This window comes from Elephantulus edwardii, unplaced genomic scaffold (genome assembly GCF_000299155.1).
Source record: "Elephantulus edwardii isolate Elephantulus edwardi_28Jun2011 unplaced genomic scaffold, EleEdw1.0 scaffold00208, whole genome shotgun sequence".
NCBI lineage: Eukaryota > Metazoa > Chordata > Mammalia > Macroscelidea > Macroscelididae > Elephantulus > Elephantulus edwardii.
Genome location: NW_006399958.1, coordinates 4,654,902 through 4,679,573, shown reverse-complemented (window position 1 = coordinate 4,679,573; position 24,672 = coordinate 4,654,902). Strand labels below are relative to the sequence as shown.

The following is a 24,672-nucleotide window of genomic DNA, read 5'->3' as shown; positions in this document are numbered from 1 at the left end:
CTATGAGTCGGAAACGACTCGATGGCACATAACAACAACAACAATGTAGACAAATAAGTAGTTATGACCTCATTACTAAGTGTATATATTTATCTTATATCCTAGAAAGAGAAAGGTCTCAGAGGGAGGAGGGACACATAGAGGTATTTAGATTTAGCCTTAGACACCCTTACAGATGTGATGCCTTCCTTTACCTGAGTGAGAAGTACAGAGCCTTCTCCTCCCACCGCTACTCTCTCACTCACCTGACATGCTATCACTCCGGTATTCAGGGAAATTAATCTGTGGTTGTTCATCTTCTTCCAACCTGGAGAGTGCATCAGGTTTCCGAGGTTGATATCCTGTTCATGGGAAAACAGACAATGTTAGACACAGCAAACTGATGACAGTTTTTAAAAGAAGCTATTAATAAGGGGAAAAATATATTAATGGAAACAGAAAAATATCAAAAGAACAAAAAAAAAAGTTTTTCTGGTAAAAGTTAAAAGATAATATCCATTGATCGAAGGCCAGGAGTAGAACTAAGAACCTGCAACTTCAGAGGACCACAGACACTCCAAAGACTTCAGCAGCGGGGAGAGGAGAAAGTCAAGCCAGGAGACTTGTCCTCACCAATGGACACCAGGTTTCTGTAGTTCTCCAACATCACGTTGTGGTGCAAGGCCTTTTGAGAAGAGTCTAGAAGCTCCCATTCCTCCCCAGTGAACTTCACAGACACATCACTGAATGTCAGTGCTTCCTGTAAGAATAAAGACAGCCTATCTGATGAAGTCATTTCCACCTAGGTTATGGATAAAACGTGAAAGAAACTGTTGAGTTCATTGCCTGCGTGGAGACTGCTGAATTTGTATACACAACTTATGGTGGTATTAGACATCTTAGAGAAGACAAAAGATCTTTACACAATATTTTAAATTTATATGTTCAGTAATACAGACATTGGTAAAAAGTAAATTTTCTTAAATGCACAAAAGTAACATTATTTATATAAGCTAGAAAGTTTTCACATATATTTAGAAAAAAAAACCATTTTATACGTACACTCCACAAATATGCATTTATCAATATTAACAGGGACATTGCCTCCCATTTTTGTGAGATGGGAATCAGTAGAATAATAGTTAACAGCGGTAGCTGTTAGAACAGGTCTAATTTCAAGGATTTCCGGATCTGTCTCGACCCACGATTTTTTTTCCCACTTCCAACAATGCTGCCTTTTCCCCAGCACTCTGCTCTGGTCAGTTCACTAACCCACTGTGAAGACCACAGAGACTGTCCTGAGATTTACAAATGGTTTACGAAGGAACAGAGTAAGATATTGGATGTCGCCACCGGCTCTGCCACTGGCCTCTTCTGGAACTGGAGCCATCAATTCCCTCGGGGACCCTCCAGGCCTGTTGTCACTGGGTCTGCTGCGGAGCCCCCAGACATCTCCTGGGGTCACCACTTAGAAGAGCTTCCTTGCTTCTCTTCTCTCTCCTTCCTTCTGCTTCTTTTCTCACGTCTTTCTGTTTGAAAAACCTCTGTACAGTTTGTTGCTTATATGTAAAAACTTCTTTTCAATTTGAAAACGTGGACATGAACCAGCCAAACTCCTCCTGATGGGCCTCAAACATGGAATTCACAGGACAGGCGTTGCTAGGCGACAATTATCCATACGCATACAAGGGAGTCGAATGAATGTCACTATCATTCAAATATATGCACCAACGACTAGAGCCAAAGATAAGGAAATAGAAGATTTTTACCAACTTTTAGAGTCAGGAATCTTCTAACATGCAAGCAAGATACATTAATAATTCTGGGTGATGGGAAAGCAAATGATGGGAATGGAGAAAAATGAGTAGAAGTTGGAAAACATGGACTTGGTGACAGAAATGAAAAACCTGGAGACAGAATGAGAGAATTCTGTACAGTCAACAATTTATTCATTGCAAATACTTTTTATAAGAAACACAAATGCAGGCCATACACGTGGATTTCACCTGATGGTATGCATAAGAATCAAAATGATTACGTCTGTGGAAAGAATCGGTGGAGAAGTTCTCTACCAGCTGTGACATTTAGGTGCTGACTGTGGAATAAACCACCATCTACTCATATACAAGTTCAACCTCACGTTAAAAAAAATGAAATCAAATACACAGGAAACAAAATTTGACCTTGAGTCTGCCCTACTCAAATTTCAAGACTATCTTGGAACAAGTTTGAGGCCTTGAAGATCAATGAGCAAAGACCAGGTCCGCTGTGGGAGGATATCAAGTACATCATCCCTGACGAATGTAAAAGGACATTACAAAGGCAGAGGAGGAAGTAAAGACCAAGATGGATGTCAGACAAGACTCTGAGTATTGCTCTACAGCGCCAAGAAGCCAAAACAAAGAGAAGAAATGAAGGAACTGAATAAAAGATTTCAAAGGGCAGCAAAGGAAGACAAAGTATTACAATGAAATGTGCAAAGACCTGGAGTCAGAAAATCAAAAGGGCCTAACTCGATCAGTATTTCTGAAACTGAAAGAACTACAGAAAAAATTCAAGCCTCAAGCTGCAATACATAAGAATGCTTGGGGCAAAAGAGTAAATGATGGAGGAAGCATTAAAAGAAGATAAAAGGAGTATACAGTCCTGAACCAAAAGGAAGTAGGTGACACATAAGAATTTAATGAAACAAGGTATGACCAATGTAGGAACATTAATTGCGTTGATGAAGATAGAAGTTCAAGCTGCTCTGAAAAGAATTGGCAAAAAACAAGGACCCAGGAATAGACGGTTTATCAACTGACATATACCAACAAACAGATGCTGCCCTGGACGTGCTCACCAAGTTGTGCAAAGAAATCTGGAAGACAACCACCTGGCCAACTCACTGGAAGAGATCCGTATCTGTTCCCACTCCAAAGAAAGGTGACCCAACAGAGTGTAGAAATTATCAAACAATATGATTAATATCAGATGCAACCAACATTCTGCTAAAAAATACAAAATAAAAAAAAAGACTGAAATAGCACTTCAACAGGGAACTGCCAGATGCAACACGCTAGGTTTAGAGATCATGGTACTAGGGATATTATAGCTAAAGTAAGATGGAAATGACCAGAGGAATGTCTATCTGTGTTTTACTGACTATGCAAAGACATTTGACTGTGTGGATCACAACAAACTGTGGCTAACTAAGAAAGATGGGAAATCCAGAAGACTTGATTGTGCATATGTGAAACCTATACTTGGACCACGAGGCAGTCATCAGAACAGAACATGGAGACAGTCCATGGTCAAAGATCAGGAAGGGTGTACGCCAGGGATGTACACTATCTCCATACCTTTTCAACCTATATATAAAACAGGTCATCTGGGAGGAAGGGCTCTATGTGAAGGAATATGCCCAGGATTGGAGGAAGACTCTTCAACATCCTGTTATTCAGATGACCCAACTCTGCTTGCCGAAACTGAAGACAACCTGTTGTACTTGCTGCAGAAAGGTCAAGTACTGCAGCCTTCAATATGCACTGAAGCTCAACATCAAGAAAACAAAAGAGTCTCACCTCTGGGTTGACTGGCAGCATCAAAACAGATAATGAAAGAGACTGAGATTGTTCGTTTTAAACAGCTTTAGTTGTGCTTGTCTCCACAATCAACACTCTTGGTACCAGTAGCCAGGAAATCAAAAGATGAACTGCACTGGATAACTCCACTGTCAGGGACCTCTCCAGATTACTGGAGAGTAAAAATGTCAGTCTGGAGACTAAGGTGCACCTGATCCTATTCTTTGCAATAACTTGTTATGCGTTAGAATGGTGGACAATGACTAGGGATGATAAAAAAGAGAACTGACGTCTTTGAGCTGTGGTGCTGGAGAAGAGTATTGAATATACCACGGACTGCAAGGAGAACGAACAAGATCACCCTAGAGAGGGTGAGAGAAGGCTTCTCCTTGGAGGAAAGGATTCTAAAGCTTTGCTTGACACACTTTGGACATGCTGCAAAGAGGCACCACTTCTTAGAGAACAACATTATGCTTGGAAGGGTAGAGGGACAATATAAGAGAGGAAGATTCTCGATGAGATGGACTGATTCAGTATCTGGGGTAATGGGGATAGGTGTGACAGAGACTATAATGTTGGCACAGGATAGATTAGGGTTCAAAACTGTTGTACATATGGTCTCTAGTAGTCCCAAGTGACTCGAATGCACTGAACAGCCAACAACAACTGAAAAAATCTCTACACCATACATAAGTCATGCCACAGCGGCAGCCTGCCAAAAATGGGAAAAATAAAAATCTCTGCTACTTCCCTAAGTCATGTGCCCATAACCAGTAGAAAAGGAGAAACATTCTTAAGTTGAAGATTAGGGTAAACGTAAAGCTGCAGGATTTACGAGGAAAATCTTTCAACTCGATTGTACAAAGAACCTAGCAAAATAATAGAGTCAAAGGAGGGATGGCTGGTGTCACAATTGTTAACAAGGTTGGAGACAGAAGATTTCACCTTCCTGCAACTCACAAGCTCAAGGAAACAGCCTTGAGCTGAGACTGACGGGGAGTCTTGCTCCCATGTGAAGTGTGAAGGGAACAGATAGCTCCTCCAAGCTGTTAATCTTAAATGGTCAGACATTAATTTTCTTGTGGTTGTGGACTGTGGAGTAGGAGCTGACCCAATCCAGGGTTTTTTCAGAGCCAGTAAATCACATGAGAAGTCATTTCCCATTTTCCTCCAGCACAGCAGCGGATGTGTTCAAATCTCTCTCCTTTAGGGAAGGTAGGCAGCTTTCTTACCACTAGGTCACTGGAGCATCCTAGATCTCTCAGGAAAAGACTCCACATCTTTCTCTGCAGGAATCACTGGTTGAATGAAACGGTACGTCTTTTGTCTTGAAGCACATTTAAGCACTGTAATTTCATTCTACCTGTGACTTTTTCAATTTTCAAGATAAACTCAAAGTTCTGCCACTTTCACCATGCAGCAGGTTACCAAGGAAAATCTAAAACAAAGCAAAAGTTACCTGAGCCGTCACCATCCTCTTCTCTACTTGGGACATTCTCCCACCTTGAAACTCTGTCTCAGTCCTTTCTTGGTAAGTTCTAATTCCTGTTCAGCAATCTCAGACTCCCATGGATGGTGTCCCTGGAAGAGACAATACACAAATCCTGTCATCTTGTTATTAAAACAGAAAGAACAAGATGAAGATGGCCAAACCTGACTTCTACACACAACAGAAACCCAATGCCCATGAGGTCAGGCATGACTGCCAAGCTGTCTAGCCTATTTTCTACAAATTCGAACAACAAATGCTACTGTTCCAGTCACTCATCTGCTGCAATAGCTAACTAGATTTCACAGAAACACACCCATGATTCTGGGGTTTCTCAGGGAAGTTAACAGGCTCCTACGTGGACTAGCAACAGCATTAACCATCTAAGGCAGTACAGCTTCTGATACGTGCTTGCAGGACTTTCACTTCTCTGCCTTCAGCCAAACTCCATTAATCTGATAACAGCCCCAGGTCCCAGTGCACAAGATTCAGGGGCTTCTGATCTCCCAAAGCTTCCGCACCTAAAACTCCGGAGAACCGACCCTGACCTCCATCACTATGAGATTAAAGCGAAGCTGGACCTGCTGCCCCTCTGCTACCTATGCCTGGACTCCACCTTCACAGTCACTATTAAACCCTGATCCCAGATGCAGCATTAGGGGGAATATACCACCTCCCAGCCCGACAGAGCCGAGGGGTCCGCACACGTCCCAGACCCTCCAATATTGAAGCCCCACGTGGGAGTCTGCGGGTTTCTTTGCAGCACTTCCGGCGCGGCGGAACGTCACGCGCTCACTATAGTTACCTCGCCCAATTTAAAGAGCAAAAGACGAAAACTGATCTGTTTAAAGTGTTTTGGTGGATATTTTGGAGTTACCCAAACTCCAGGGAAGGTGAACGAACAAGAACAACCTCCTTTAGCCGCTTGATTCAGAAATGTGCGACTCCGCCCGCTTGTGACGTAACACCTGCGACAACGGTGCCCGACGAGGGTCTGAATTGCTCCACGTTTAGCGAACGCGAACCTTAGCAGGACCTCTGTACATTGTAACCATGCAAATATGGAAACAAATTCCCTTTCCAGAAAGTGATGGTTGATCGGGGATCTTCTAAAAGTCTCCTAAACAAAGCCCGACAACCTGCACTGGCCCTTCCTTCTTTAATTTTGATGGAGCTTTTCAAACATTTGCTTTGGAGGGAATGTAGGTGCTTCTGGTCTGGGCTCCTAGCCCCTCCCCCCTTTGTTGGCACACGTGACATGTCACTCAGGTGGCTTATGTTTTATTTTCTGTTGTCTTACTTTAATTATAATAATGCCATTATATTAACTGCTGAAGATATTTCTCAGTGACCACATTATGTTAATGTTCTAATTATGCACCTAAAAAAAAAAAAAGAAAAAAGAACCTTAAATCTAAAGACGTTTTCAGGGACTAAGAATGTTGGGGAAAGTTGTTTGGTTAATTGAATGAAAAGTGTCTATTGCTAGAAGACAAAGTATAAACTTACTCCTTCTATACATCATAAAAGAAATGTGACTCTGTCAAAATTGACCAAAGAGTTGTGGAAGGCATGAAAGACTGTGAGAATTAATGACACAATAATAGAATCCATAAGAAGGTATATTTCTGTTAATTACTAAAAAGAGAATAAGAGTAGTACTCTTTCTGGTGGCCTAGTGGCAAGAAGCTGCACTGCAATCCCAGAGATAGAAGGTTCAAATCCACCAGATGCTCTGCTGGAGAAGGAGGGGCAATCTCCTTCTGTACCAGTCAGATCCGATTTGACAGTACACACACAAAACAACAAAATTTTTTAAAAAAAGAGTAGTACTCTTAAAAAAATATAATACTCCTTTAAAAAGAGGTCTTCAGGTGAGCTCTCGTGGCGTGGCGTAGTCATAAGAAGCTACACTGCAATACCAGAGGTGGTGGTGGTTGTTATGTGCAGTCGAGTTGCTTGCGACTCATAGCGACCCTATGTACAACAGCCCTAAACCCTGCTCTATCCTGTACCAATCGCATTGCCTTTGACACTCCCATCGCGATGACCCCAGTCACTGAATCAATCCACCTCATAGAAGGCCTTCCCCTTCTGCGCTGTCCCTCCACCCTCCCAAGCATGATGTCCCTCTCCAAGGACCTGTCACTCCTTGCAACATGTCCAAAGTATGTTAGATTGAGCCTTACAGTCCTTGCCTCCAAGGACCAGCCCGGTTTGACCCAGGAGCGAAGCAACCTAGGCTTGGCCTAGGGTTTGAGGCATGAGGCGGCCTTAAGACCAAAGGCAGTTGGGAGAGGAGACGGCCATGTTCTTCCTGTTAATAACTTATTAGCATTAAAAAATTAAACACTTTTGTTTAAACATTGTGTTTAAACATTTCAACATTTTTGTTTTGCGTGTAAATACAAATACATAAAGAGATTTAATAGGAAAAATACTTAGCAGAGCAAATCATGGAAATAAGGCACCCTTAGCCCCCTGAGTCACTGAGATCAGAACCTTTAGAGAACCTGAGTTAGAAATAAAGAAGCTAAGGAGGGAGATGACATAACAGGGACACTTTCCTACAGGAGTGAAACAGCCAGTGAGGTTTGCAATGTCCAATTAGAACTCACTGCACTGAAGGTGGTTCTTACTTCTGGGACCCTCATTAGTTTCCCGAGGGTGTAAGGCTTTATGGACAGACTCTCTTTCTTCTGCGGAGCAGCTGGGGGTTTTGAACTGCTGATTTTGGGCTTGGAAGCCTCAAGTGCAATGGACTGAATCACCTGATTCCTTGATTTATATGCAAGGAAGGGAAATCTGTGTTACCTACAAGTAGCAGACATGCTGAAGTCACAGAACACTTAGGATAGAGATTCAGAAGGTAGAAGCTCATAGTGAGGGAGGTGGAAGGGTAAGAGGAAGAGAAAGATTTAAATCGTAGAAAGAAAAATATGATCAACTGAAAAAAATACGTTTATCCTCCCTAGTCACTGTCCAAATCTCTGACGTATACCAAGTGATAGCAAAGACCATGGTCTGGATCAGACGCACCTTAGTCTCCAGAGAGACACCGTTGCTCTTCAGTACCTTGGAGCGGACCCCAACAGAAGATTTTCCCATGGCAATACGTCTTTTAATTTCCTGGCTACTGGGACCAAGAGTGTTAGTGTTGACTGTGTGTATCATCAAATCAGATCTGATTGGTACAGGAGGAGATTGTCGCTCCTCTCCAGCAGAGCATCTGGAGGATTTGAACCATGAGCCTTTGGGATTGCAACACAGCTTCTTGCCACGAGGCCACCAGACCTCCCTTGGAGTTGGTTTTATTATGGACAACTCCACTCGTCTTACAGTTGGGGTGAGAGTGTTAAACGGCTTGACTTCTTGCTTGTGCCTTTTCTGGGAAAGGACTGGGTTCTCACTTCGAAGGAGGACACCTTGTAACTCTCTACGTTTGAGAATTCTTAGTGTTATTTTCTTCCTCTTCCTGTACTATCATTACACCCAGGGGTACTGGTTTTCGCGTCTGACAGATTTCAGGGGTGTCTAAAGAGCTTCTGCTGAGATTTTGTTTCTTTCTGTGACATCAAGTTCAGCTGCCTCGTCCAGGGCCTGTGTGTTTCCTCCAAGGGTGAAGTAGTGAAGCCACTTGCCCCGGCACAGAGCCTTGGGGAGCCACAGTGTCTCCATGCTGTAAAGTTTATCAATCTCCTTGAGGAGGGTCGATTGGTCTGATTGGATTTGCTTGGATCTGATCTGCACTTCACATTAGAAGTATCTGAGTAAGGAGGAGAGGTTTTGGCTCCACAATAAATTGTTCTTGGTCATCTGATGGATGCCTTTCCTAGCCACTGGAGACAGGGTGCTTTGGTAAAAGCTCCTGGACCCAAAGCAAGGCCTTAGAAATACTCTGCTAGTCCAACAGGCAAGAAATCGACCCCAATCAAGTGGACATTAGACTGCTGACACCAAATTCCTTCTGACTCTTGCCATCCGTTCTCTCGTTCACAGAACTCTGTGGAGTTGACTACTTATACTGTCAAAGTCCTCTTAAATTTCAAGATGAACCCTCCAATCTCCCCTTGCGGGGCCTGAAACACTGAATTTGCAACACAGACATGGCTTGAGGGAAGTCGAATATCAAATTTAATAACAGTAGAACAAATGCTATATCAGGAAATGAGGGAAGGTGAATACAAGACGGAGGTCACCCTGTAGCACTAAGATTGTCCCTAAAAGTCAACATTGTTCTTAGTTTGTATAAACTGAATTACTCCCTCCTGAGATTAGCATCAAGAGGAACTTGGCCTTATCTGCAAAAGACTTCCCCCATGGTCCCTTGTTTTTGTTTTATACTTCCTTATGATTTTACTTCGTTTACCTTCCCTATGATTCTTAATAAATACTCAGAAAGGCATGGCTTGAGACCTTCAGTCATGGGAACTTCTAGCCCCCTGTTTTTCATGCTCTCTATTCTATCTCATTCCTGGTAGTCTGTCTCAATATTAATAATTATAAAAATACTTTACCCTCCATCTGCAACACTGGCTGGCCTAAAATTGCATTTTATAGTCTAGTGATAAATCTGCAAGGTGCACAGACATCACAAGGCAGGCATAACTGCAGCCAGTTAGAAACTTTACAACGAAATGTTTTGCCTCTCCCTTGAGATTTCTCACCGCACCCAAAAGAAAGTTTTCAACCCAAAATCTTGAGATGAAAGTACGGCACAGACGACTCTGAAGGATTCAGTAGAAAAATCTCTCAAATTCTTTACCCAAAGAACTCAGTAGAAGGATGGGAGGGGACAGAATTGATCAAATATTTAGAGACAATATGGTTTTTTTCCTAATTCCACCTCACAGAATCAGCCTTGAGCTGAAGCTGAGGGGTTGTCTTTCTCCCATGTGAAGAGAACAGACACTACCTCCAACTTGTGAAACTTGAAGGCGGTTCACACTTTAGTTCAACAATTGCCAGAGAAGCTCTAGTAATCCCTGTTACTGTGTGAGAGTTCAATGTGACTCAATCCAGTAGAATTTCAAAGGCAGAAAACTGCACAGGAGTAGAGTGTCTGGAAAGCTGGGAGATTCAAAGCTCTTGCCTCCTGGGACTGGAGACCAGCCTCTTGCCACTAGGTCATCAGAGCTTCCTAAATCACTCAGGAAAGGATTGCTCAACTTTATCTCGAGAAGTTGCTGGCTGAACCCAACAGTGTGGTTTTCAGTTGGAAGCACAACACTTAACCATTAACATTTCTTTCTCTCCGGCTTTGACTTTTTCAACTGTCAGGATCAACTCCACGTTCTAACAAGTCCACTGTGCCAGCAGGATACAAAGGAAAGCATTAAAAAAAAAAGGGGGAGGCAAGCTCTGGTGGCCTAGTGGCAAGAAGCTGCAACTGCAATCTCAGAGATGCATGATTCGAATCCACCAGATGCTCTGCCGGAGAAGGAGAAACAATCTCTTCCTGCACCAGTCAGATCTGATTTAACGGTATACACAAAAAATAATGAAATAAAATAAATTTTAAAAGAGTAATTAAAAAAAAAAGGGCAAAATCACCTGAGCCTTCAGCATCTTTTCTTCTTAGGATATTCCCAGCAGCACCTCGGACCTTCTATCTTTGTCATTTCTGGTCAAGCTCTAATTCCTGTTTAGAAATCTCAGACTCCCAAGGATGGTGTCCCTGGAAAAGACAATACAAAAATATTATCTCCTTGTTAAAAGTGGGAGAGGGGGAGCTCTGGTGGCCTAGTGGCAAGAAGCTGCAACTACAATCCCAGAGGTGCACGGTTCCAATCCACCAGATGCTCTGCCGGGGAAGGAGGGACAATCTCCTCCTGTACCAGTCAGATCTGATTTGACGGTACACGCACACAAAAATAATAAATTTTAAAAAAAAAGTGGGAGAGGAACATGAGGATAGACAAGTCTGACCTGCACAACCTCCACAAAGGGGAACTGCCCTAATAACAAAATGCACAACACAAATCCAGTTCCCAAGGCCTGTTTTCAAATAATCCCAACTACAATGCTACTGTTAGATGTCACCAGAAATCTATTGGAAGAGCTACCTGGACCTCACGGAAATAAACTCATTGTTCGGGGCTGCAGGGCTGCTCTCTCTCCCTTTCCCAGAATAGAAAGGATCAAACCACAGGAAGCAGGTCAACCTGCAGACAATATAAGCCTGTTCCTTACCACAAATGTTACCTGCCTAATTTCGTTCTCAAGCTATATTTTTCCAACTCGCCCAACTCACCAGCTGTATCTTGGGAGCAAAATGGGTCCTTTTCGCCCATTAAGATTTACAGTATCTGGGGAGGGAGGGAGGAAGATTTACAGTATCTGAAAACTGGTTGGACAGTCAGGTATAAGTTGATTCTGACTGTATGGAAAACAACAGCCGTTATAAAAAAAAGATAGTTGTTTTCCCTAACAAAACTCAAATTATGGAAACTAGGTGAATTCCATATAGCCATTACTAAAAAAATACTGAACCCAGCAAAAAAACGTAGAGAGTGGAGGGAGAGGGGAAGAAGAATTGAATTCTGAATTCATTGGTAAAAACTTTGGAGGTGGAGGCATGTCAGATTTCAAGTGCACAGGAATCAGCCTTGATTGCTTGATAATTCCCTCTCCTGCCTGAGCGTGAAGATCACCCAGACACCCCAAGGTCATCTGACAGCAGCCCCAGGTCCCAGCGCACAAGATTTCCCAAAGCTTCGTGTTCCTAATGATGCAGAGAACAGACACTGACCACTAGGAGATTAAAGGGACACCACACACCGCATTACTGGAAAACAGCACCTGTGAGTCTGACAAAGCCCAGAGACCCGCGAACACCCCGCCCTCGACAGCAGTGATGCCCCACGAGGGACCCGAACACACACACACACACACACACACATACACACACAAACACGCGCGCGCGCGCCGGTGTCATGAACATGAGACGCAAACTGACCAGTTCAGGAAATTCTAGCTCGTTGTTAACCAAAGTCCCCGAAAATTGAAAAACCACCGCCTTTCTGACATGTGCCTACGGTGGCCGAGGAGGCCCAGGAATCCCTGAGGGCGAACAAACGCGCAGATCCGCGCACGCGCACTAGGCCAGGCGCGCGCAGCTATGTCGCCCGGGTTCAGAAGCTGCATTTTGTCCTGTTCTCCTCCGATGCCCGTTGTCCAGAAGGGTCTGGGATTCTGATGATGACGAACGGGGAAGCTCAGCCTCCCTGGCGATTCCTGAGGACGAGATGTGGCTGCGCGCTCCTGGTAACGCTGCCGCCAAGGTGGAAACCCGCCCTTAGCAACCACAATTGCTGCGGTTGCTATGGACGCCAGAGCAGTGGCTGGTCTGCGCCACAGTCAGCACCTGGGCTCCTGTCTGCAGCTGATGTTGAGATTTTCCAAGGATTCGTTCAGCAAAAGTCATCAGTCTGATTTCTGTGGGGTCCACTGGAGTAAGTACGTTTTGATGCTTTGCGTTTTTTAGAAAAGTTCTTTCCAATGAATAAATGACTGATTATACAAAAGGCTTATCATCCAGCCTTATTTCAGACAACCAAGTACATATTTTCAAGCTCCTGATCCTTCCTCCTTGTTCCCAACTCTTTTTTTTTTTTAATTATTTTTGTGTGTGAGTGTACCGTCAAATCAGATCTGACTGGTACAGGAGGAGATTGTCCCTCCTTCCCCGGCAGAGCATCTGGTGGATTCGAACCGTGAGCCTCTGGGTGTTCCCAACTCTTGAATTCCAGTCACTAATTATTATTAATGAATCTTGGTTTAAGGCTCAATGAGTATCTGAATGTAAAATTTAGAAATGTTTTACTTTCTGCTCTTTGGCTCTGGTTATTGGTGCATATATTTGAAAGGCAGTGTTAGTAACAGACCTTTCTTTTATGTGTTTGGATGTCATTCAGTCACAATATTGTTTCTCACAAGAGGATGTAGAAATGATTTCTCTGGGCTATGAAACTGACCCCGATTTTCTTCACCTTTTCATTTCTGCCATAGATCATCTTATGAAAATGTCCCGTGGTGATCCATGTCAACTCAGAATACCTACTATGTCAATATTCATGTGTTCCAGTGTTTCCGTAAAAATGTCCACTTTTGCTTTCACACTTCTCACGTTGCATGTTCCAATCCTTAATGTCACTTTGCAACTATTCCTCCTCTTATGTGTTTACCAATATGGGGCTGAGCTTCCAGTTTCACATTTGCTAGGGTGACCTAACTGTATTCTACCGTCCATAAGCTTTTCTTTATATATAATTTTATGTTTCAGTTCTTATTTAATTTTTGGGAAGGATTTTTTTTCCTTTTTTTTAATTTTATTTTTGTGTGTCTGTGTACCGACAAATCAGATCTGACTGGTACAGGAGGAGATTTCCCCTCCTTTCCCGGCAGAGCATCTGATGGATTTGAACCATGAGTCTCTAGGATTGCAGTGCAGCTTCTTGCCACTAGGCCACCAGAGCTCCCCGAAATTTTGTTTTCGTTGTGACTTTTTTAAATGATATTTTTTCTTTGTTTTTATTGTATTATTTTTTACGTGTACCGTCAAATCACATCTGCCTGGTACAGGAGGAGATTGCCCCCTCCTTCTCCAGCAGAACATCCGGTGGATTTGAACCATGTACCTCTGGGATTGCAGTGCAGTGTCTTGCCACTAGGCCACCAGAGCTCCCTTTTTTTGTTGTGATTTAAGGTTTATAAAACAAATTCTTTTTTATTCCACCGTTTATACATATTTTGTTTTAGGACATTAATTTACATACCCATAATGTAATCACGTGTTCACCATTACGCCCTGTAATTCTGCGTAGCAGAGTTGCCCACGACAATGTATCATTTGATTTACTTTAATTTTTAGATTTTTAAGCTATTTTTATTCATTTGCCTACAGTCATTCATGTACATTGTTTCATGCATCTACATTATGTTTTATGCTTTCATGTGTATTTTATGTAATTAATTCCTATTGGCTTATGCCTATTATCACCCTACCTTTTCAAGTCTCCATTGAATCTTTGCTATTCCTTCACTCTCCCATCTGCCCACTAACCTCTATCCCAATTATCATCTGCTATCATAATTTCTCTCTTCCCCTTTTCCCACTTCATTTTCCACTTTCCCTTCCCCTTTTGAACATTTGGGCACATCAGTTATCCTTTTATTTCTACAATAATTCTTATGCAGTATTTGACCTTATGAGAGAGTTCTTTCAACCAGTATAGTGTTTTCTAGACTCTCCCATGTTGTATAGTATTTTATGGAATTGTTCCTTTTGCTGCATAGTATTCCATTTTGTGACTGTACCACAATTTCTCAATTCATTCATTTGTTGATTGTGTCCATAAGGTTTCCAAAGGCCTTCTATTTCAGAAGTGGATGGACAATCTTTCTTCCCAGCAAGTTAAAACGGAAGCTAAAGAATATGTAAACAAAACAACAAGAACCTAAATTTGACCTTGAGTCTATCCCACCTGAACGTGAAACCAACTTAAGAACAGGTTTGAGGACTAATCAGTCAAGATGTGATGACTTGTGGAAGGATATAAAGAATCTCTTCCATGAAGTATGGGAAAAGACATTAAAAATAGATGAGGAGGAAAAGAGCGAGACAGACGTTTGAAAAGATTCTGAATATTGACCTAGAAGAATATTGCTGAGAAGTTAAAGCAAAGGGAAGAAATCAGGAATTAAGAGGCTGAACACATCCTCTTCGAGGAATATACACCTGCATTCCTCACAGGAGTGCAATCCACAAGCTCCAGGAATTAACAATTTGGGGTAGGGGGAAGGAAAGACACCCTGTGCAACCCTAAAAGCACCACTCCCATTTGCAGCCCAGACCCACCTCCATCCTGGAGCCCCCGTCAGTATCTCCATAATCCTCAGCACACCACATCCACACACCTCCTTCTGCCTCTTTCATTGAGGGAAAAAAATCCAACCCAGCTCACACTGTTTTTAGTATCTTCTCCCCCGAAACACTAGTTTCAAAAAGTTGCACTTAATTACATGAAGAGATGCTTGTTGTTATATGCCGTTGAGTCGTTTGCGACTCATAGCGACCCTATGTACTACAGCCCTAAACCCTGCTCTGTCCTGTGCCAATTGCATTGCCTCTGACACTCCCATCCTGATTACCCCAGTCACTGAATCAATCCACCTCATAGAGGGTCTTCCCCTCGTGCGCTGTCCCTCCACCCTCCCAAGCATGATGTCCCTCTCCAAGGACCTGTCCCTCCTTGCAACATGTCCAAAGTATATCAGATGAAGCCTCAGAATCCTTGCCTCTAAGGAGCAGCCTGGTTTAACCCTCTCCAGGATGGATCTGTTTGTTTTCTTGGCAGTCCATGGTACATTCAATACTCTTCTCCAGCACCACAAAAAAAAAATAATGAAGAGATGCTACTCCATTGAATTCTGATCGTGGTCTCTCAACTGTGTTGACGTGCAACCACCATAAGGTGTGTGGAGTGACTTTTCCTAGCCATTATTGGATTTTGCCATGGAGATGAGTGGAAATGTGTAAATGGGGTGTCTTGGCCTAAACAGAAGGAGACTGGCTATAATTCCACAAGTGGTGCTGGACAGTCTCAACAGTGGACAGAGGTTTTGGCTAGTCTCATCGCTGACTTGAGCAAGCTAACAGGGAGAGGCAGATATATATTCTGGTGCCACTGGGCGGGGGGAAAAGCAAGACAATGTTGGAGACTTTTCTTAATAAATCTATGCCTAGAGTACCAACACCTGTGACCAAAGTGCCTCCTTTGGATCTGACGTGAAGTGGGACCTTGAGGGGGGAGGGAAGCCAGTATCTGCAAGACAGAATTTTGTTGGGCAACTGGGGGTAGGAAGCTCCCTGGGAGTTGGAAGCTAATATTCCCAGCTGAGAACTTGAGCTCAATTGTCTAACTCTGGAAACTTGAAGCTGAGGTGTCTGTGTGCACATTTTGCGAGCTCACTTGACTGTGTTATTACTTATCTGGATTATAACCTTTTGACTTCTATGTGGCCTGTGAGCTACTGCATCAGACTTTGAACCAGCAAAGCACTAAGAATGGCACTGAGATCAGGAGAAAGAGGGATAGCAGAGGGTGGGACATGTCTGACTTCAGGCAAATTGGTTCTGAGTTATTAATGCTGTTGACAGGGACAGTTCCCCTTTGTGAAGCAGGTAAAGGTAAGATATGCCTGTCCCCAAGTGGCTTTTGCTTTAAAAAAAAAAAACCAACTGAGGTCTTTTGGTGTTTTTTTTTAGTGTGTGTTTGTGTGTGTGTGGGTGTGTGTACCATCAAATCGGATCTGACTGGTACAGGAGGAGATTTCTCCCCCTTCTCCAGCAGAGCATTTGGTGGAATCGAACCACATACCTCTGGGATTACAGTGCAGCTTCTTGCCACTAGACCACCAGAGCTCCCTAAAAAAATGAGATTTTAACAAAAATTTACAGAAAACTTGCATTTCCATTGATACATTATTACACATTTTCCTCCCTCCCCCCACCCCCGTTCACTTTTCTCTTTAAAAGAATTCTTTCACTTCTGCACAATTTCCTCCCTCCCCCTACCCCAGTCCAGTTGGTTATGTACCTCTTACTCTGGACTGTTGTCATGCAAATAACACCTAATCATATATTCCTTTGAAACAGCTCTTTCCCTCATCTGTTTCAATACAGTGTACATCATCTATCCCCTTTTCTTAGTTTTCCCCCAACCCCCATGTCAGTCTTGTTTTATAACCGTGGCACTATGCAGAATTTGTCCTTTTGTGACTGTAATATTTCACTCAGCATAATGTCCTCCAAGGTCACCCTTTTTAAAAAAAAATTTATTGTATTATTTTTATGTGTACCGTCAAATCAGATCTGACTGGTACAGGAGGAGATTGCCCCCTCCTTCTCCAGAAGAACATCTGGTGGATTTGAACCGTGTGCTTCTGGGATTGCAGTGCAGCATCTTGCCACTAGGCCACCAGAGCTCACTAAGGTCACCCATTTTTAATAATATTGCATGAGTTCCCTGATTTTCAGTGCTGCCTAGTATTCCATAGTGTAAATACACTACAGCTTCTCTGCTGATGGGAACTTGGGTTGTTTCCATCCCTTTGCTACTGTGAACAATTCATCAATAAACACAATAAACATAGGTCAGCAAACCTTGCTCTTTTGACAAAGTTCAAGAACAATGGCTTTGCCAGTATGGCTTTAGGATAAGAGGTAATGTCTGCTCCCCATGCAAGAAGCATGGAAGCAATCATATTTACACATCCAGAATTTAGAAGAAAAGTGTTGTTGCAGAGAAATAAGACACCCCCACACTCACTGAGACATACAGAGCAAGAGTAGAAGTGTTTCCATAGGTGTAATCTTTATTGAAGCCAATTGTCAGATCTTCTCAGAGGAAGAAATTGGTGGGTTAAAAAGTCCTTAGCGGCTGAGAACCTTGAACTACTGTGTCAACAGGGCTCCTGTTTCAGTCAGCAGATAAAAAGAGATTTTTACTGATACAATGGTTAAGAGTTTGGCTATAGCCATAAATGTTTTTAAAAGACTCCGCAGTAAGTAATATGGGAATCCCTTGGCTTCTGGGAAAACATTGGGCATCAATGTTCAGACTCATGACTAAAGAGAGACACATACAGTCAGTGGCATTTCTGGTTTGCAGATTATACATTGGCTGGAGTGGCAAGATACCATTCAGCTATGACATTTTGCTTATTATAAACCACTCGTATCCTAATTATGAAAACAGGATGAGGAACAAAGGAAATAGAATAAAAATACTTCATAAGAGCAGCAATAAAGGTTCAAAATAAGAGCTCAACATTAAAAAACAAAACAGCAAAACCAAATTCATAGAGAAAGCAGGAGACTATTGAATACGGCTTCACATATCCCTCTGCAAGATACTCGCTATATTTGGTAGACTATCTAATTTTTGGTGAATGGTTCACTTATCTGGGCACACTGAAGTGCCCACTCTCTTTCCAAATCAGGACTTCCTCTATCCTGTCTACCCTCTCCTATGTGACGTTACATATAAAGCAATATTCTAGATAATGAGGGTCCTTCCTGTTTAAAAAAAATGTGTCATATTTGTTCATTGTGAATTAGCATGGGGACAGCCAAGTCTGACCCCAACTAAATGCACAAGGGGAACACCTCCCTGAGTGATAGATAGGAAACAGTTCAAATTCACACTTAGCGTTGAGATTCCCACTGAAGCAAATTCTGCTGAATCATAAGGATTCTCTTCTGTATAGACACTCGGCTACCCACGGAGGGTTCATGTCCAGGAGCAAGCTGTCCCTGAAAGGTCTGTTCTTCCTGGTTACTAGTCCACTGATGTTGAATGCAGTTACGGCTGTGACTGAAGACAATGTATTACTAGAGCTTCTCTCCCCTTAACTGCTTGAATTAAATTTAGAAGCAGAGGCAAACATCTGCTGACTTTCCTGGCATATATACCAAAAGGAATTGGAGGTCACAGAAGAATTTCATCAAACAAATTATGAGCAAGAGACTGGTGATGAAGAAAGAAGGTCCAACTGCTCTGAAAGAATTAGAAAAAAACCCAAACATCATGGCCTCTGGAATTGATGGCATTACCAACTGACATATTTCAACAAAAAGATGCTGCTCTGGATGCACTCCACCAAGTTGTGCCAAGAAATCTGGAGGACAACCACCTGGCCAGCTGACTGGAAGGGATCTGTATCTGTCCCCATTCCAAAGAAAGGTGCAGAAATTATCAAACAGTTTCATTGACATATCATGTGCATGCAAGATACTGCTGAAGATTATGCAAAAAACGACTGGAACAGCCCATCACCAGAGAACTGCCTGAAGTGCAGCCTGGGTTTAGAAGAGGCCGTGGTACCAGGGATATTATAGCTAATGTCAGATGGATCCTGGCTGAAAGCAGAGAGGACCAGAGGATTATCTATCTGTGTTTCATTGACTATGTAAAGGCATTTGACTGTGTAGATCACAACCAACTGGCTGACTCTGACAAGAATGGGAATCCCAGAACACTTGATTGTGTTTATGTGAAACCTATACTTGGACCAGGAGGCAGTCGTCAGAACAGAGTAAGGAAACATTGCATGGTTTAAAATTGGTGAGGGTATGTGCCAGATCTCCATACCTTTTAATCTCTATGCAGAACAAATTATCCCTGAGGTTGTTCTCTATGAGGGGGAAATTAGCATCAGGATTGGAGGTAGGCTTATCAACAATCTGCATTATGCAGACAACACAACCTTGCTTGATGAAACTGAGAAGCCCCTGAAGTGCTTGCTGCAGAAGGTCAAGGACTGCAGCCTCCTATATGGATTGAAGCTCAACATCAAGAAAACAAAGATTCTCACCACTGGACCAACTGGAAGCATCATTATGGTTGGTGAAGAGATTAAGATTGTTAACAGCTTTAGGTTGCTTGGCTCCACCAGCAAGACTCTGAGTACCACCAGCATCCAGAAAATAAAAAGATGAATTGCACTGGGAAAGCCTGCTGTCAGAGACCTCTCCAAAGTACTGAAGAGCAACAATATCAGTCTAGAGACTAAGGTGTACCTGATCCAGGCCATAATCTTTACAGTTACTTCCTATGCATTAGAAAGCCAGACAATGAGTAGGTATGATAGGAGAATTGATGCTTTTGTGCTGTCGTGGTGGAAGAGAGTACTGAATATACCATGGACTTCTAGGAGAACAAACAAGTTCTTCCTAGAGAGGGTGAAACCAGGCTTCTCCTTGGAGGCAAGGATTCTGAAGCTTCGTCTGACATACTTTGAACATGTTGCAAGGCAGGACCGTTCCTTGGAAAGGGATTATTTTGCTTGGGAGCATGGAGGGACAGTGCACGAGAGGAAAGACCCTTGATAAGATGGATTGGTTTAGTGATGAGGGTAATGGGGGTAGGTGTCTCAGAGACAATAAGATTGGCACAGGATAGAGCAGGGTTTAGGGCTGCTGTACATAGGGTCACTATGAGTCGCAGGCAACTTGACGGCACATAACAAGAAGAAGATAGGATGTCTCACCCTTAGGAGATCTTTCATGGACAGTGAGCTATTCCTTTATCTTGAAGGTCATGTGACATTCACTCCATTAAAAGGGTACCTCCCCTCATGAATTCTCCAGTGTCTACTGCGACTTGAGTGCTGGGCATAAGACCTTCCACATTCACTACATGAAAAGGAAGTCTTTCCTGTGAGAATTCTTTTAGGTGGTAAGAGGCATGGCTGTGATTGACATCTGTGCCAAATGCACGGCCCATCCTGGGTTTCTCTGCAGCATGCATTTGCTGGGGAGCAACTAGACTCGTCTTTTGGGCGAACCCTTTACGACACGGATCACGTACAGACAGTTTTCCTCCAGCGTGAGTGCACTTGTGAAGACTGAGACTTTTCTTCTCGACGAAACTCTCCCCACACTCCGTGCAAGCATAGGTTTTTGCTCTGGTGTGTGTGCGTTGGTGTTTAAAAAGGTTTGTTTTCTGGAAGAAGCCTTTACCACATTCACATTGAAAGGGTTTCACTCCAGTATGAGTTTGCTGGTGGAGAGTGAGCAGACTCTTCTTCCTGTAGTTTTTGCCACACTCCTGGCACGCGTAAGGTCTCTCGCCAGTGTGGATGCGCTGGTGAACAGTGAGGCCTGCCTTCTGCTTGAAGCCTTTATCACATTCCCCACATTTATAGGGTGTCTCTCCAGTGTGAGTTCGCTCGTGGATGGTGAGATAGATCTTCCTGATGAAGTCTTTTCCACACACCCCACACACAAAGGGCTTCTCTCCAGTGTGAGTCCGCTGATGGACGGTGAACTCTGCCTTCTGGACGAAACTTTTACCGCATTCACTGCATTGGTACGGCTTCTCCACAGTGTGAGTTCGCTGGTGGATATTGAGGTCCTTCTTCCGGATGAAGCCTTTCCCACACACGCTGCACAAGTAGGGCTTCTCTCCGGTGTGGGTCCGCTGGTGGTACGTGAGTTCTTTCTTCTGGATGAAGGCTTTACCGCACTCACCACATTGATAAGGCTTCTCCCCAGTGTGAATTCGCTGATGGACTGTCAAGTCACACTTCCTGTTGAATCCTTTCCCACACTCGCCACACCGATAGGGTTTCTCCTCAGAGTGGATTAGCTGATGGAGGGTGAGGTGACAGTTCCTCACGAAGCCTTTGCCGCACTCTCTGCAGACATAGGGTTTCTCTCCGGTGTGCGCGCGCTCGTGGTAAGTGAGCTCTGACTTCTGGATGAAGCCTTTCCCACACTGGCTACATTTATAGGGTTTCTCGCCCGTGTGGATCTGCTGGTGGAAGGTGAGGTGGATCTTCCGGATGAATCCTCGACCACATTCGCTACATTTAAAGGGCTTCTCCCCAGTGTGAGTTCGCTGGTGGACGGTGAGTTCGTTCCTTGTGATGAAACCTTTCCCGCACTCCCCACACACGTACGGTTTCTCTCCCGTGTGGATGCGCTCATGAATAACAAGTCCTGCCTTATGCTTCAAGCCTTTACCACATTGCCCACACTTATAAGGTTTCTCCCCGGTGTGAGTTCGCTGATGGACAGTGAGTTTACTCTTTGTGATGAAGCCTTTCCCACACACGGTGCACACAAAGGGCTTCTCTCCGGTGTGGGTGCGCAGGTGAACCACGAGCTTGGCCATCTGGGCGAATCCCTTGCCACAGTCGGCACACTGATAGGGTCTCTCCCCAGTGTGAATTCGGTGGTGGATGATAAGGGACCGGTTCCTGATGAACCCTTTTCCGCAGTCCTTGCACACAAAGGGTTTCTCTCCAGTGTGAGTTCGCTTGTGAATGGTGAGATTTACCTTATTAGTGTAGCTCTTCCCACATTCACCGCACTCATGGCGTCTGGTCATTTTGTGGCCCGTCTGACTCTTGTGGCCTTTACCCTCACTGCTCCTGGATTTGTGATTCTCAGAGAAAGGAGACTCTGGACAAAGCTGTTCACGATCACCATGGAACACATTTTTCCCATCTTCCTTAAGCTCACGGTCCTTTCTTTGATTGCATCCACTCTGGTGGACTGCTGGTAGAGCTAAAGTTGCTTTTAGAGTTTTTTCAGGAAGTTCACACAGACCATGGTTTTCCATAAAATGCAAGTGAGTTTTGTGCTGACGAGCTGCATTTTCCAATGCAGGAAGGTGATTGGAGTGTTCCAGTCTGTGTAATCGTTCATTAAACAAGAGCCCACACAGATGATCAACAGCTTTCTGGGTATCTGTAAAATAAGAAAATAAGGAATCTTTCTTTCATCAATAGAATAGAGGAATTTTAAAAAAAGAAATAAAAATTATTGATATACTTTAGATTTTTAATGAGGACATTTGAATTTGAGTGTAAATAAAGTATCAGACTTACTGTTAATTGCACAGTAATAAAAACACAAAATAACTGGTACAACCACCATGGAAGGTAATATGGCACTTTCTCACAAAGTTGCAAATAGAAATACCATTTGACCCAGCAATACCACTACTGGGAATATACACCCAAAGAGACCATAACTGACAGCCAAGCAGATATATGCACACCCATGTTTATTGCAGCTTTGCTCATAATAGCAAGGAGTTGGAAACAACCAAAGCACCCATCAACAAATGATGGATAGAGAAGCAGGAACTCATGCAATATTATTCAAAATGGGTGACCCTGGAGGACATTATGCTGAATGAAATATCTCAGTCACCAAAGCACAAATACTGCATAGGGGCACTGTTGTAAAACACGATGGACATCAGGGTTCATGGGAGACTGAGAAAGATGGGATAAATATAGTGCATTGAAACAGAAGAGGGAGAGAACTGTTTAAAAGGGATATGTGATTAGGTATTATTGTAATGATAGGAGTCCAGAACAAAGTCTGCATAGTGGAGCCGACTTGGGGGAAGGGATTGCATAACAGCGAAAGAGTTTTACTTTTCAAAGAGAAGAGTGTACTGGGGTGGGGAGGGAGAAAACTGCAACAATGAATGAATGGAAATCCAAAGTCTTTGTAAATTTTCACTGAAATCAATAATAAATTTTTAAAAAGTAAAAAAAAAAAATAGAGTGGAAAAAGGTGCTGAACCCTTAAGACAAATAGGAAGTTCCCTGTGGTTAGAGATTTACAAAGTGGTGTTTTATAGAAAGGGTTAAATCTACAGGAAATAAAATGATGGGAGCAAAAATAAAAAAAAATGTAGAACAAATGAACAGATAGGATCTCTGAAGTAAGGCTATGTATTTCTCTAAACTCTTAGAAAAAGGGACAGAGGAACACGTGGAGTATAAAACTCAGACGCCATCATTCATGTGACAGGTTCTTTACTTAAATGAGGCTTCCACAGCCTTCTCCTCCCACGGCGACTCTCTGACTCACCTGAAAAGCTTTCACTGTGCTGTTCAGAGAACCCAGTCCGTGGTTGGTCTCCTCGTACCAAGTTGGGGAATGCAAGAGGTTTGTGACGTTGACACCCTGTTCATGAGAAAGCAGACATCTTAGACACGCTAGACCAATAGTAATTTTGGGAAGGCTTTTGAAAAGTATTTACCACAATAGAAACATTTCAAAGGTACAGAGTAAAGACTTTTCTGTGAGGCACAGAAAGAAGTACAGCCAGGAGTAGACTGAGAACCTGTGACTTCAGAGCCCCACAGACACTGCAAAGATTTCACACCGGGGAGAGGAAATGCCCAAGCCAGGAGAGTGGTCCTCACCGATGGACACCAGGTTTCTGTAGTTCTCCAGCATCACGTCCTGGTACAGGGCCTTCTGAGCAGAGTCCAGAAGCCCCCATTCTTCCCGAGTGAAGTTCACAGCCACGTCACTGAAGGTCAGTGTTTCCTGTAAGAATAAAAAGACACTGTTTAATGAAATATTTCCAAATTGATGGTACCAATGCAATGTGAGGGAAGCTGTTCAGCTCTTTTCCTCAATGTCAGCTGCTACATCTACCTACCAAACATGCTTTTATTCAGATATTTCAGAGAAAACACAAGACCTTTACGTATAATTCTGAGTTTATACCTTCAGTAATCCGGCCACTTGAGATCAGGATCTACTATAGAGTACAGAAGTGAGTATACTATACTATAGTATACTACAGAGTATAGAAGTGAAAATATATTCAAAATATTTCAAATTTTACACACAACAACAACAGAGGTACATATGCACAACCCAAACATGTATATAACTATATCAACAGGGAAGTGAGCTCCCACTATTGTAAAATGAGAGCTGGCTGATCAATAGTTAACACTGGCACTGTCAGATGTGTCTAATTTATGGGGATAATGACAGAATCTTCCTGCACCCACAACCTTTAACTGATTCCCACACAGTTGTCCCCTTGAGTTCCTTAATCCGTGGTGATGAGCGTGTGGAACTCACTGACACATCACTAAAGGTAAATGGTTCACTAAGGAACAGAGTAGATATTGGTTGTCAGCACCTGCCACTGGCCTCTTCTCCAACTGGGGCCATCAACTCTCCCCATGGGCTCCTCTAGGTCTGTTGCCACTGGCTCTGATCCGGAGCCCCCAGACATCTCCTGGTGTCACCACTGAGAAGGGGTCCCTGCCTCCTTTCTCTCTACGACCTTCTGTTTCTTTTTTTTT

General features: G+C 43.2%; 3 protein-coding genes and 2 pseudogenes across 3 annotated transcripts in view; 1 reads left to right on the top strand and 4 right to left on the bottom strand.

Moving 5' to 3' along the window:
* The window catches only part of LOC102849688 (zinc finger protein 350-like), a 10,105-nt gene extending 5,068 nt beyond the window's left edge, over nt 1-5,037 (bottom strand). The window contains exons 1-3 of the mRNA XM_006897319.1: nt 5,002-5,037; nt 613-739; nt 246-341 (exon numbers count right to left, since the gene is read on the bottom strand). Of these exons, the coding sequence (XP_006897381.1) occupies nt 246-341; nt 613-739; nt 5,002-5,037 (259 nt within the window). The remainder of the gene's footprint in view (nt 1-245; nt 342-612; nt 740-5,001) is intronic.
* LOC102853270 overlaps nt 1-24,672 on the top strand; it is a 246,556-nt pseudogene that overhangs the window by 144,235 nt on the left and 77,649 nt on the right.
* Nucleotides 5,949-8,847, bottom strand: LOC102849285 (annotated as a pseudogene).
* On the bottom strand, nt 11,681-21,929 carry LOC102848879 (zinc finger protein 420-like). Its single transcript, XM_006897318.1, has 2 exons — nt 20,406-21,929; nt 11,681-11,755 (listed from the first exon to the last, which is right to left on the bottom strand). The coding sequence occupies exons 1-2, from the start codon at nt 21,927-21,929 to the stop codon at nt 11,681-11,683; spliced, it is 1,599 nt and encodes a 532-aa protein (XP_006897380.1).
* LOC102848469 (zinc finger protein 713-like) overlaps nt 23,696-24,672 on the bottom strand; it is a 5,260-nt gene continuing 4,283 nt past the window's right edge. Inside the window, exon 2 of the mRNA XM_006897317.1 lies at nt 23,696-23,896. Within this exon, the coding sequence (XP_006897379.1) occupies nt 23,696-23,896 (201 nt within the window). The remainder of the gene's footprint in view (nt 23,897-24,672) is intronic.

What these genes read in the sequence shown, in the direction of transcription:
- LOC102848879 (XM_006897318.1), bottom strand. Translation starts at nt 21,929, where the DNA reads ATGACCAGACGCCATGAGTGCGGTGAATGTGGGAAGAGCTACACTAAT. An exon ending in ACGCTGGAGGAAAACTGTCT is followed by an intron (nt 11,756 to 20,405) that starts GTACGTGATCCG and finishes CTGCATCATTAG; the next exon opens with GAACACGAAGCTTTGGGAAA.